This window comes from Girardinichthys multiradiatus, chromosome 9 (assembly GCF_021462225.1).
Source record: "Girardinichthys multiradiatus isolate DD_20200921_A chromosome 9, DD_fGirMul_XY1, whole genome shotgun sequence".
NCBI lineage: Eukaryota > Metazoa > Chordata > Actinopteri > Cyprinodontiformes > Goodeidae > Girardinichthys > Girardinichthys multiradiatus.
The window spans coordinates 44263984-44277416 of NC_061802.1; the positions used below are offsets into that span (position 1 = coordinate 44263984).

The window sequence follows — 13433 nt, forward strand, 5'->3', positions numbered from 1 at the left end:
GGTGTATGAATGAGTGTGTGCATGGTTGTTTGTGTGTTGCCCTGCGATGGACTGGTGACCTGTCCAGGGTGTACCCCGCCTCTCGCCCATAGACTGCTGGAGATAGGCACCAGCTCCCCCGCGACCCACTATGGAATAAGCGGTAGAAAATGACTGACTGACTGACAAACGTATCATTAAAATCACTGTTCTAAGTCGTTGTTTAATACAAAAACACAAAGTGTAGGTCCGCTCCGTACCGATAGGGGGCAGACGATGAGAATTAATGCGAAAACAGTAGACAGAGGCAAGGAGTAACGGAAGTTAGTCAAGTATCAACAACCTGAAATGCAACTTCAGCGAAACTTCCCAGCGGTCTGAAACACACATTTTTATAAAGCTCGTGTACAAAGTTTGTTCGCTTTAGGAGTTATCGGTGCATTATGGATGAAGTTATTTACAATGCGCCGTGCGAGCGGCGTGTTTTTGTCTTCAGTGTCGGTGGCTAGTTGAACTGTTTGCAGAAGCTAAGTTGGCTAACTTTTATCTGTCAGCTGACTCGTTATGACTGCAAACCTTCTTCTAATATGCTCCGACATTTCTCCGCGCTCAGCTTAAACACGCTTGTTGATGTAGCCACGTTGTGTGTTAATTGGCATTGACTCGTCCAGGTGTTTTATTTATAGCGCTGATAAGGTGAATATAGATCTAGGCTCCCAATGTTCCCGCAGTTGCTTCTTCCTGTCGACTAGCTGCCTCCTCGTCTCTGCTCTTATCTGCTTCGTCACCCTCTGATGGCTCACTGCGTCCCATCCGGACCAACCTCCAAGGTCCAGGCTCCAGGAAGTATCCCGCCGTCCCAGGTCAGCGTGGACCAGAGCATGAGGCCGGTGCTGTTTGAGATCTTCGGCGAAATCTGGACCGTTCAGTCCCGGCTCGGTCAGGGAGTCTCGGCCTCGGTTTACCAAGTCAGCTCCGGCAGAGCCGCCACCGCCGCCGTCAAGGAGTTCCAGGCCGACTCCCAGGGAGGGGACTACGGCTATCACAAAGAGAGGACCGTGCTGGAGGACATCCAGGGACATAAGAACATTGGTAAAATCATTATTTGACTACTTCTGCGTGCTTGATTGCAGAGATGACGTATTTGCGTAGTTTTCTTTAAGTTGCCTGAGTAGTTGCTTTTGTGAGATGTTGCTGCATGAAACTGTTGCTAGTAATTAGCAAAAAACACAGAGTGACTTTCCATAGTTCATCAACGGTGCTGGGCAAAAGTATTAAAACCCCTTAAACGTACTCACATTTTGTCACGTTAAAACCCAAAGCTCAGTCACTTTTCGGGAGTTTTTTTTGATAGGTTGTAAAGGTAGTGCATATTCGTGAAGTGGAAGATAAACGTTAAACAGTTTTCAAAACTTACCTGAAAAATGTGCAGTTGCAGTCAGCCCCATTGAGTTAACACTTTGAAAAAGCAACTTTTGCTGCAGCTACAGATCTTTCTGATATGCTTCTACCAGCTTTGCACACCCAGAGACCAAAATTAATGGCTGATTTTCTTTTAAAAATTGCCGAAGCTCATTAAGATTGGATGGAAAGCGTCTGTGACCATCAATTTTCAGGTTTTGTCACAAATTGTCAAATAAAATCCTGGGCCATTCTAACATGTGAAAATGCTTTAATCTTAGACATTACATTGCATCTCTGGTAGTGTTTTTAGGGTTGTGAACCTCTGCCCCATTTATCTCATTGTGGATACTATGTGTCCATCTACCACATGCAATGTCTTTAAAAAATGTTGAAGTTTGTGTTTGTAACATGACAAAATTGAAAAAGTTGTGAGTATTTCTGCAAGTAGTAGTGTGCTTGATGTTGCATATGTCCTCTTGTTTGTCAGTCACGCTGTATGGTGTGTTCACCAACCACAACTGTGTGGGAGTCGCTACCCGCTGCCTTCTGCTGGAGCTCCTGGATGTCAGCGTGTCTGATCTGTTGGTGACACGCAGTAGTGGAGTCAAGGGCGGGAGGTAAGCGAAGCCGTGTTGCAGCTGATCACACTGTGTCTCACTTGGTTTCTGACCAGGAAACCTATTTGTTGTAGGTGCTCAAAATCAGAGCTTCCTGCCTGTTGGAATGCTTACAAACAGGAATGTCAGGAAGTTTCTTTTAAAAAAAAAAAAAAAAAAAAAAAAAACCTTTTGTAGTTCTTGTCTTTTTCTCAAGTGATTGTTGCCAACAGCTGCTTACAGAAGTTTACATTCACTTATCTTGATTTATTCTCAGAAAAACTTCCCTTTGAATTAAACCTTTTGCACCCAATTCTTGGATTTTAAAAGCATTGCAATTATTTGTTGTGTGTTCACTCCACCACTGCTTCTTCTGTACAGTTGCAAATAAAACCAACAAATTCTATTTCATTGTATTTCCCGATGTTTTATATTTTTGAGCAGACCCCAGAAGGGCCACTCCATGTGGCTCGTGCAGCACTGTGCCAGAGACATCCTGGAGGCTCTCTCCTTCCTTCACAGGGAGGGCTACGTTCACGCTGACCTCAAACCACGCAACATCCTCTGGAGCGCCGACGACGAGTGCTTTAAGCTAATCGACTTTGGCCTGAGCTTCAAACAGGGAAATCAGGTTGGTGTTCATGTTAGATTGTGGAAAAAATGGAACATGGGTTAGCAGGGATTCAGATTTCTTAAAAATATACATTATTTGTTAGGATGTAAAGTACATCCAAACCGATGGATATCGTGCCCCGGAAGCTGAACTCCAGAACAGTCTGGCCCAGGCTGGGATGGAGGGAGACTCTGGCTGCACAGCTGCCATCGACCTCTGGAGCCTAGGTGTTATCCTGCTGGAGATGTTCTCAGGAATCAAACTGAAAGACACTGTCCGCTCGCAGGAGTGGAAGGTACCACACAGTCCTCCACAGAACCAAAACCCAATAGGACCCAATTTATTAAAGAAATGCTGACTTTTACACATTTTGCATGTTGAAAACCAGGAAATGTTTGATAATGCAGATCTGTTGGATTATGAAATCAGATCACACAACCTCTCTTTCTGGGCTGTAGGACAACAGTGTTGCCATCGTCAACCACATCTTTGCAAGTAACGGCATGATGTGTCCTGCCATCCCAGCTTATCACCTCAGAGACCTTATTAAAAGGTAGGTATTATGTTCTAGACAGTACCACTGTCCTTTCCCTTGCAGTGAAGTGGGTTGTTGACTGTGTGTGTGCAGCATGCTTCTAAACAATCCAAAACAAAGATGCACAGCTGAAGCTGCCCTGCTGAGCCCGTTCTTCAGTATTCCCTTCGGTAGGTGGAGATATTTAACATCATCACAGCTGCCAGTCTGCTATATTTACCTGTGTGTGAATGTGTGTGTCAGCGCCTCACATTGAGGATCTGGTTCTGCTGCCTTCACCTGTACTGCGTCTGCTCAACTTGATCGATGACAGCCACCTGCACAATGAGGAAGAGTACGAAGGTATTATGTTTTTATCGTTTGTTTTTTATTACAATATAGTTTACCATTGCAATTACCTCTTCTGATGTCTCTGTGCCTAAAAAAAAAAAACCTTAAAGTCACCTTGTGAAGGTGTTGACTCCTCTCAGGAGCCCATTCCACAGTGAAAATCTACTGTAGTCATATCGATCAGAGTTTGAGAAATACTATGGTGCTCTGCATTGTTAAAGCCAGAACATCTTCCAGGTCTTCTGAGAACAAATGATAACATGAGAAAGCTGTGAGAGTTTTAAGATCTCTACATACTCCACAAAAACCAAGAAATTAGTTGTTGCTCCCATTGTTTTAAATACATTAGTTTGCTCCCTCAGTTTTTAAAATGAGGCGACATTCATATGAAAGTTCATTTATTTTCAGCAGATTATTTACTGTAATTCGATGAGCACTGTTACTCCCTCTACCTGCAGGGTGTCATAACGCTGTGAGTTATTGGTTTATATTAGCTAATGGAACTGAATTTACAAAACAGTATAACCAAAGTGAATATAAGAAGAAGCTGAAGACCTAACAATGTGTGTCTTGATTGCTGTTCCTAGACATACTGGAGGACATGAAAGAGGAGTGCCAGAAGTACGGCTCAGTGGTTTCTCTGCTCCTTCCTAAGGAGAACCCTGGGAAAGGGCAGGTAAGAGCATTTCCAGCCCGGTCATTAAGGCAGAGAGTTTGAGTCGGTACTGAATGTTCTGTATGGTTGCATGAGTATTTGGCTGTTTATACAGGAATACAAACTATTCAGCTATTCATCCGCGTATCCTATGAATACATTTTTCCCTCCAGGTGTTTGTGGAGTTCGCGAACTCCAGCGACTCCAAAGAAGCCCAGCGGCTGCTGACGGGCCGCACCTTTGATGGGAGGTTTGTCGTGGCCACCTTCTACCCGCTGAGCGCCTACAAAAGAGGTTACCTCTACCAGACGGTGCAGTAAAGATTAGTCTGCATCTCTACATCAGTCTCATTTAAAGAAAACTAGGGATGCACGGTATTGTGTTTTGGTCGATTTCCGGTGTAGGAATATTTTTAACACCTGGAAGCTGATGTAGACATTAGATCACAAAGCCTCTTCTATTGTGAATTGTAATATTGATTCTACTCTAACTGAGATGACTTAAAGCTGGAGCCACTCTGATGACATATTTACATTTTTAGGATGAATTTATTGTCATCTTTATGCAGCATTTGGAGGTAGAAATGAAGGCTTTATTCCAGTTTAACCCACTGCTGCAATGCTTACAGGCTTAATCTGCATGTTGTGGCTATTGCTGAAGTTTCACTAAAGCATAAAAGGCATTTAAAACTGACATGCTTATTATATTGTGTCTCTTATAAGAGCAGTTCTGCAAAGTGTAATCAATGGAAGAGTTGTCATTCTAAAATACAGCGGCTATGAGAAACTGCATTGTAGTTTAATTCAGTTTTGAAGTGAATGTAGCTGCTCAATAATCTGTTTCCTTGCAGAGCAGAAGCTGAAAGTGGCTGTCTCCGTTGTATGCAGACATCCACTTAGAGCTTCACTGTGAATACATCTGGCTCATTTATTGATCCCAGTGTGCTGCAGGACAACCTGAACTACATCGTCTATGAATAGTGCATTATGAATTACTAATGCAAAAGCTAATTTAAAGCTGTCTGTGAGGGATGTACTTTGTTCCATGCATCATGTGATTTAGATGTTTGAGACTATATCTCCAATGAGAAGATTATGCTGAGTCTCTAAAGATTTACTGCAGGGAAAGCTAGTGTGTGGTTCTGTTTTTAAAGCAGTTTTTACTATCTGTTTATTTTGGCTGTTAGGTATTTTGGGGTACAGGCGTGGTACCAAGGGACATACTCCCCCCGTCTGGCTAGCACCGAAACACCACAGGAACACATTTCCTATGCTGTGTGTGAAAGGATGGCATTTGATTTCTCTATTTTCCTGTTCTGGATCCTCCCGTCCTTCCATTTAGTTTCTGTCCTATCGTCAGTCCTTCCATCCTACCTTCCTTTTGTCTCTTCTTCCTTGTCATTCCCTTTCTCCAAACTTCCTTCCTTGTGTCTTCCATCCCACCATCTTTTTTTTTTTTCCTTGCTTTCCCCTTTTGTCCCTATACTGATCTTCCTTCTTTTGGTTCTTCCTTCTTTCCTTCTGTGTCTCCTTTCCTGGTTCAGGTCATCCTTCCTCCATTACTTTCTTTTTCATTTCTTCTTTGTTTACTTGTTTGTGTCCTTATTTTCCTCATTTTATCCTGCCTTCTGTTCTTCCGTCTTCTTAGCCTCTGGGTATATCAGGAACAATATTGAAAGCCTGCCCACTTTAGAAATATCCATCCATTTTCTATATCTGCTTATTGCAGATGGTAGTGGCGGAGAGGCGGGTTTGTTCTGTAGAAAAATCTGCCATAATTGCATTGTGAAACTTTGAATGAAAATAAAAAAATGGGCGGAAAGAACAATCTATGTATTGTTTACACAAAGAGTGTGTAGGAACCCTGTGAAACCTAGGTTTAGATATTAACAATTTGTTCTAGTCCAGAAACTGTTCCGTCCAAGTTTAGTTCCTCCAGAAGTAGAAAATGTCTTCTAACTTCAGCCAGGATTGCTTTCAGCCAAAGCGCCGCTCCATAAATCTGATGCAGATTTAAAGTGAACACCGTCAGCCATCACTCAACTACAGTGAGTTTTTGTTGTTGGCACCACTTTTCTGTTCTACACATTGCACTTTTAAAGGTTGCACAGGTCCGGTTGGAGGTTCTGCAGTAGCTGCATACTGTTTAACCCAGCATTGTAGCATTACTGTGGTGATGTCTGTGTTTGGATAGAAGCTGCTAGTTTTAGGAGAGGGCATTGTGTTTGAAATCCTGCAGAATGTTCTGTTTTCTTGAGGTTGGCAAATAGAACGTTTTGCTCCTGTTATGCATTTTCCATCCTGACTGCTTCAAGGCAGATTACTCTGGATGACAAAAGCTGGATATTTCTGCAGCGTTCTGGACTTAGTGTTGTAGAACAAGCAGTTCCTAAGCTCTCCTGTTGTGCACACCAGACTCGTCTGTCATCCTGAAAGTCAAGAGTTCTCTAAGTGTCGAACGACATTTAAAATGCTGCTGTAACAACAGATAACATGTAGCATCTGAGATAAAAATGACCAATTCTAGTGAATCAGTTGGATTAAAGACCAAGAAATAATCCCCAAAATGATGCTATGCAGCTTTGGCCACTCTTGTGTTTCCTTCAGCAGACACTATATATTTTATCTAGTTATAAGCCTTAGCACTACAAAACAATAATAGTTAGTTTCGGCCTTTTTATAAAACATCACTCCTAGCATGCTAGTAAAGGCTTGTGGTTGGTATGGATTTACATTTATGAACCAGATCTGAATCCAGTAAATATGTCATTAAACTCGCCATCTGAAGCCAGCGTTGGACGACTTTTTCATGGGTTTTTGCTAAAACTAGGCTTAATGTTGAATTGTTGGTTAGGCCTAACTGTTAAATCTAAACTGGTGGTTAGTAGAGCTAACAAGTAGTGACTGTTAACTCAGTTTAGAACAAATGCTACATAAGGTTAACAGATGAGCAGAGACATTTGTTCCGTTTGGAGGTTTTAACATGAATCACTCCAAGTGCCTCTTCAAAATGTTGACAGGCTTGAGGAAAAAGACGCGTATTTTGAACTTGGTAAAAACGACAGGTTCTTTGCTTGTTGTGTTGCTCCTTTGTTCGACGTTACCTGCTAAGTAAGGTTTGATTGTTCCTACGATGAGTCAGAACGTTCTATATGGGTTTGGGAGAAAATGCTTCCAAAAGTGTGGCGTTGCTTGCATCAGCAGTGATTTTTGAGAGAAGAAGTCTTTAATGATTTGGTATCAGAAGCACAAAATGTAAAAGAGCGAGAACATATTAGAATCAACCTTTTTTAAGGAGCTTAGGTGCGTCCTAAAGTAAATGGATGTCCAACAAAAGATCTTGAAACACAGTTAATGGAAAAATTGTGATTCAGTGTCTAGAAGGTTCTCATAATATAGGAGTGTATTTTTCTATAAATTTTATATGTATGTGCCTGAAAAGCTAATTCCTGTTTCCTAACAGAGCGGTCTTTGGACTAAATATATTTATGCGTAACTTGAAATAGACCTTATTGAATTTACTGAGCAGCAGGTTGTACCAGCCTGAAAACCACAACCTCATCTAACATTTTCTTTCATTACATGCCTTGTACTTCGTCACAACCTTGAAACACGGAGCTACTTACAACGCTGTAGTCTTCTGTTTAAATCATTTCAAGTTTATTGTTGTACTTTCACTTAGGATTAGTTATAAAGCTTCAGAAAATGATACAGTAATGTTTGCTGTTTTCAGTAGAAATAGTTTCATATCAACTATGACCCTGGGCATAGTCTTCCTACCATGGGTGGTCATTCGTTGTATTAAAAACACAGGTGACGTAAAACCAGTACAGCGGCCATTTTGAACCTTCTGTAGTATCTTATATTATCTTCTGGCTAGCACTACAAAACATTTTGGTTGTATTCTCTAGAGAATTTTTACCTTACCTCTGAAATGTCCAAAATGCTTCCAACTTTCCCCAATCCAGCATGTTTCATAGCAGACAGAGATTTAAAGCATTTGACCGTCCCGGTATTGAAAGTCTTGCTCTCTAGAGCTCTTGCAGCCTGAATGAGCAGTATTGACAGATTATATTTTAACTAGCTTCCTACATCTCAACACCTCGCCTACAATTAGCAGTCTTCTTTACTCTGGAACAGCATCCCCACAGAAGAGTGGTGCTGTCAGCTTGACGCTGACAAAAAATAATCTGTGGTCGTTCATAGGAAAAGCAGACTGCTATAGTGGGATGTGAAGAACATAAAAACACAGACGATGCAAATAGGATAAAACAGGAATGCTGCAGAGCCCTGGCATGTGAAAGGGATCGGATGTGCATTTCAGCTTTAGGTTATACCACCAAGCTCTTCAACATGGTCCCGTTACAAAATGCAAATTATTTCATTGATCAAATAAAAAGAATATTTTATTTGCGGTGGTTCTAATGAATTAAATATCTATCAGTGGATACATATCATGGCAGTATCAACAGCTAATGTTTTGCTTTTATCTGTTTTAAAATACTGAAGCATTTTTTTATTTCTAACATTTATATAATAAATATGCTTTACTGTTATTATATTTGTTTGATTGTTAGATTTCTGAAGAAGATTTCTGGGCCCTTCGCCTGTTGATTCATGATCCCCAGAGGGGTCCAGACTGTGCTACTGAGTAAGTTTCAGTGTCTGCTCGAACAGTTCAGGTGCTTGTAGGATCTGTACTGATTCAGGGATATGTTTGTCTTGCTAGCAGGTGACGGGGTTCAGCAAAGCATCAAATGGCCGTTGTTTGACAAGTAAACTCTGGTTTTAAGAAATAATGAACTAAAAATCCCTGAAAACATTTAAAAAGATCATTTGGTTAGCTGACTATAAACACTGCCAAAGTGAACACTGTAGGTTGTTTACACGGAGGGGCAACAAATGATGTTGAAATTTGGAGAAATTATTCTTCCATTCAAGACAAGGTTCTTTCAGTGTTTCAGTTTGCTTTAGGGTGGAGATGCAGATAGGTTTTCTTACTTCCTGATGGAAGATACTCATCAGCTTTTCTGTTAGTTGAAAGAGCAAACACAAGATCTTATCTACAACAGGAAATATCCAACCTTTATATCAACTTTGAGTCCTTACTTTGGATAAAGATCCTGGAGGTGGTGGAAGGTTTGCAGATCTGTTGTCAAGAATTACTTAAAGAGATGTCTGGACACACAGCTGTTTTGTAAATTTACATATATTTGGTTTTGTGGAGCATTTAAGAAATTGCTCGTGCTGCCTACTTTACTGGTTTGCAGTTTTAAAAGTGTCGATTAATGTCCCACACCACAGGCTTTGGATGTGCTCACATCTTTAAAGTAATGAGCCGGTTTGCACACAAACATTAAGCCACTGCAATTCAGAGGCAAGGAAGAGAAGCAAAGGGATAAAATCACTCAAAAAACCAAACTAATCCTTAATGTGAAGCTAATTTTTACAGGTAGTGTGTGGGTACTAGGGACATCTAGTGGCTTAAATTGTATATTGCAACAAATGCTGATTGCTTTCCACATCAACCCACTTCTTGGGTGTGTAGGAAAGTTGTTGTGGTTGCAAAACCGCAAAAGGTTGTAAGGTTGTTCCTACTTGGGCTTCTGTAAATATGACAGTCCACCCATTATGCATTAACAACACTACAGTAATGATTATTATTAGTTTTCTGTTCTGTTTTAGGGATAAACTCATGTTTTTGTCTCACCTGAGTGAAGTCCCCCTCCCCCACCCACTTTGTTCAAATTAAACAAAATTGGTGTCAAACATTTGTTCTACGTTTGTTCTGCTTTTGCTTTAAAGTTATTAATGAAAGGTTAAAGGACAAAAGGTCAACCAGCCCCCCCACCCCCCACCTTCTTTAAATCAAACTAAATTGGCGTCAGAGGTTTATGCTAAATGTAGCTCAATTGATTGCCATTGATTTTGTTTGATGCGAAAAACTTCACTCAGGTTTGTGTCTCCAGCTGCCAAAATGACATTAAGATAATCCATTCATGCCTTAAAATGTCTCAGATTTGAACACATTTAATAAGTAGTGGTGTTTCAGTATGCAAATCAGCCTTGCTTTCTCTCTTACTATGCATGTTTCTTTAACAATGTTAAAATCAAGCTTCACAAACACTGGTGTTTCAGGTGAACTCCAGAAGATAAAAAAATATTTCATGTACAGTCTTCAGCTATCTCATCCCTTTGTTTTATACACAGACAACTGAAAACTCACTGGGTCTTTAGGCGCTAACATGCATTGGATCGTTTAGTTTACCTTTATATGGCTAATGCTGGGTTTGCAGTTTTTGTGTTGTAAAAAAGATTGCCTTGAACTTTTTCACATTTTGTACTTTGTTCAGACTTTTTGTGATATCTGAGCACAAAGTAGTGCATAATTGTGAAGAGGAAGAAATACTTAGTAGAACCCCCGTTTTATGCACTCCAGCTGGAAGTCTTTGTGGCTGTGTCTGGATCACGTTTGCACGCACAGACACAGGAATTTCTGCTTGTTCTTCTATACAAGACAGCTCTAGCCCGGCCAGCCTGGATGGAGAATGTCTTGCCACAGATGCTTTATTGAACTTTTAGGGCTATAATTTGCCTTGACCATTCTATCGTAGATACGCTGGTAGATATCGTGCTTTTAAACTAGGTGTGGGCAATCCTGGTCTTTAAGGACCAGTGTCCTGCACGTTTTAGATGCTTCCCTGATTAAACAAACCTGAATCACAGAAATTGTTTCATTAGCAGCTTCCTGCAGAATTGGTGATAGCTTGAAGACATAAGCCAGCAGTTTGATTTGGGTGTTTTGGAGTAGGGACACCAGCCCCAAAGAACCAGGAGTGCCCACCACTGATCGAAACTATTTACTGTAGTTGTCCTGTCAGCAGGTTTTTCCACCTGAGCTGGGGATTTCTGCTGCTCCTCCAGCGTTACTATTGGCCATTAACGTACTCGGTTTAGGTGGATGGCCATATCTTGGTAGGTTTGCTGTTAGGCCATCCTCTTTCTATGTTCAGATGATGGACTGAACACAGCTCTGTGAGACGTAAAAAACTTGGCATTTTATTTTGTCACCTAACCCTGCTTTAAACGTCTCTACAAGTTTACCCCCAAGCAGTCGGCTCTGTGGTCTTAATGATGCTAATGTTCCCTGACAAACCTCTGAGGCCTTCTTAGAACAGCTACATTTATACTGAGATTAAATGACCTACATGTGATTAGGTGATTTTTGAAGATACTTGTACTAGATTTCACATAAAGGTATCAGAGTAAACGGGGTTGAGTAAGACACACCAAACTTTTATGATTTGTATTTTAGTTGATCCATCACAAAAAATCCAAATCCTGCATTAAGTTTGTGCACTGATGGTGTATTTACTTTAAATTGAGTAGCATTTTTCTAGAGACAGCTCCTCATCGTAGTGTTGTCGGGGGCATACCTTTGTCAGCAGAGACAAACATTAATTGTGTGTGTGTGGGGGTGTGTTTGGATAAAAACCTGAAGCTTTGTGTAGCTGCTGATGTGTAGTAAAGAATGTTGAAAACCTTTGATTTCTAATATCAATATCCAGTCTTATCTCCTACACACAATAACTGGAACTAGATAAGAATCTTACGCAGACACGCTAAAGTTAAACACACACAGCACTTTTTTAATTCGTGTCTTTTAAAATATCGGCTGGGAACAATATTGACGAGCCGGTGGATTTCATATGATGCATATCTGCAAACCGAGATGAAAAAACATAGTGTTTGTTTTTTGTCAAACACCAAAGCAGTGATCCTGTGAAGGCTCTGTTTTGGGGAGCAGAAGATTTGGTGAAGTTTCTTGTTACTCGTCTTCTTTGAAGGTCATTTACAATCTTGATTTGCACAGCTCTGAATGACTGTTTCCTGCCTTAAAATGTCAATAATAAACTAAAGAGTCCTGTTCTAAAATGTACCTGATTTACCTTGTTTCTGACTAACATGTTGGAGACGAGGAAAAAGCAGTAAAGCTCTAGCGATCAACATAACAGCCAAACAAGCTCTGAGCTGGATCAAACCAAAAGATGAAGAATTAAGGGAGAGATTGCACATTATTGTTACTGAGTGTTGGCAACTCAAAAATGTCTTTAAATCATTTAAGAAAGTCATGAGACAATCTGTAGAACAATTGTTGCCTTTTATGATGGAACAGTGATTGTTTTGAAGAAGACCAGGAATGGTCTCGGCTCTTTATCCGGGCTTCGATTTCCCTGTGAAACAGTTTTTATTTCAGTTTTTCCAAGAACTCTTCTGAAATGTCCCAAAGGTGAAATGATTATTTCTTCATGTTTTGAAACTTAAAAGTGAAGCACAATATATACGTTTATTGGTGTTTTACAGCCCTCCATTTGTTTCAACTATAGCACTCATGCTGTTTGAGAAGATCACAATAAAACTTCTAACTCTGAACTCTATGGTTGTTTATGTCGTTTTTTATCTTCATTTATTATCCTGCATATTTTAGGACATATCAGTCTTGAATAATCTCCCCAGCATGTCATCCAGTTCTTTATTTAACCAAACGTGAAACAAGGAAGCCTCTAAAACAAGCAGGAGAACTGTTCCTGAGGAACTGGGTTAATGAACACTTTGTAAAGATGACATGTCATGCTTTCAAATCCTTCCTTTTCACACTTGAATCATTCAGCTGTGGTCTATATAAAGTGGAACTGCAATGTTTTGGTGTGAACTCCTTGTTATTGTAGCTCCACAGACTCCTCTTTTACCCCTGTTCTGTTGTGTGTCTGAGAGCAACTCCTTTTAGTGCTGTCTCTTTAAATGCCATTGAGGCACTTCACACCCCGCCCCCCTCCAGGTCAAAGAGCGTTCTACTCCACCCCTTCTTGATACTGGAGGAGGCTGCTGAAGAACTCATCTTGAAGTGCTTCGCTCAGATGGAGAAATTTCCTCACTGATGTGGGAATATTTCCATGAAAAATAAAATGTATCCAGGCACTTTGAAGAGGCTCTGATGCTGGGGGACAGTGTAATGAATTATGTGGGTTAATACACTCAACAACCGAACATTTAGACTTCTTGCAGCGTTGGCTTTCTTGAGCTTGGACTACAAAATCTCAACAAGAAATAAAAATGGTGGATACGTGAAATTGGTTAGCTGGAAGTCCATGACCTTGTTTAGCTGTTCTGCAGCAAATTCTATGACTTAAAAGTTAAAAAAAACGTTATAGAGAACAGGGAAAACTGAAAAATATGACCCAAACAGAATATAAAGATATCTACGAGGCACCTGGAGAGACTAAATTAAATCTTTCTGAACCCCTACAGACTCCAAGTACAA

The 13433-nt window shown here is 40.6% G+C and overlaps 1 protein-coding gene across 1 annotated transcript; it reads left to right on the forward strand.

The window, feature by feature from the left end:
- The first annotated feature begins 264 nt into the window (after positions 1-264).
- uhmk1 (U2AF homology motif (UHM) kinase 1) lies at positions 265-12544 on the forward strand. The gene is made up of 9 exons (XM_047374512.1): positions 265-1071; positions 1871-2000; positions 2424-2610; positions 2696-2887; positions 3051-3145; positions 3221-3297; positions 3371-3469; positions 4045-4133; positions 4286-12544. The coding sequence occupies exons 1-9, from the start codon at positions 774-776 to the stop codon at positions 4430-4432; spliced, it is 1314 nt and encodes a 437-aa protein (XP_047230468.1). The 5' UTR covers positions 265-773; the 3' UTR covers positions 4433-12544.
- Positions 12545-13433: the final 889 nt, after the last annotated feature.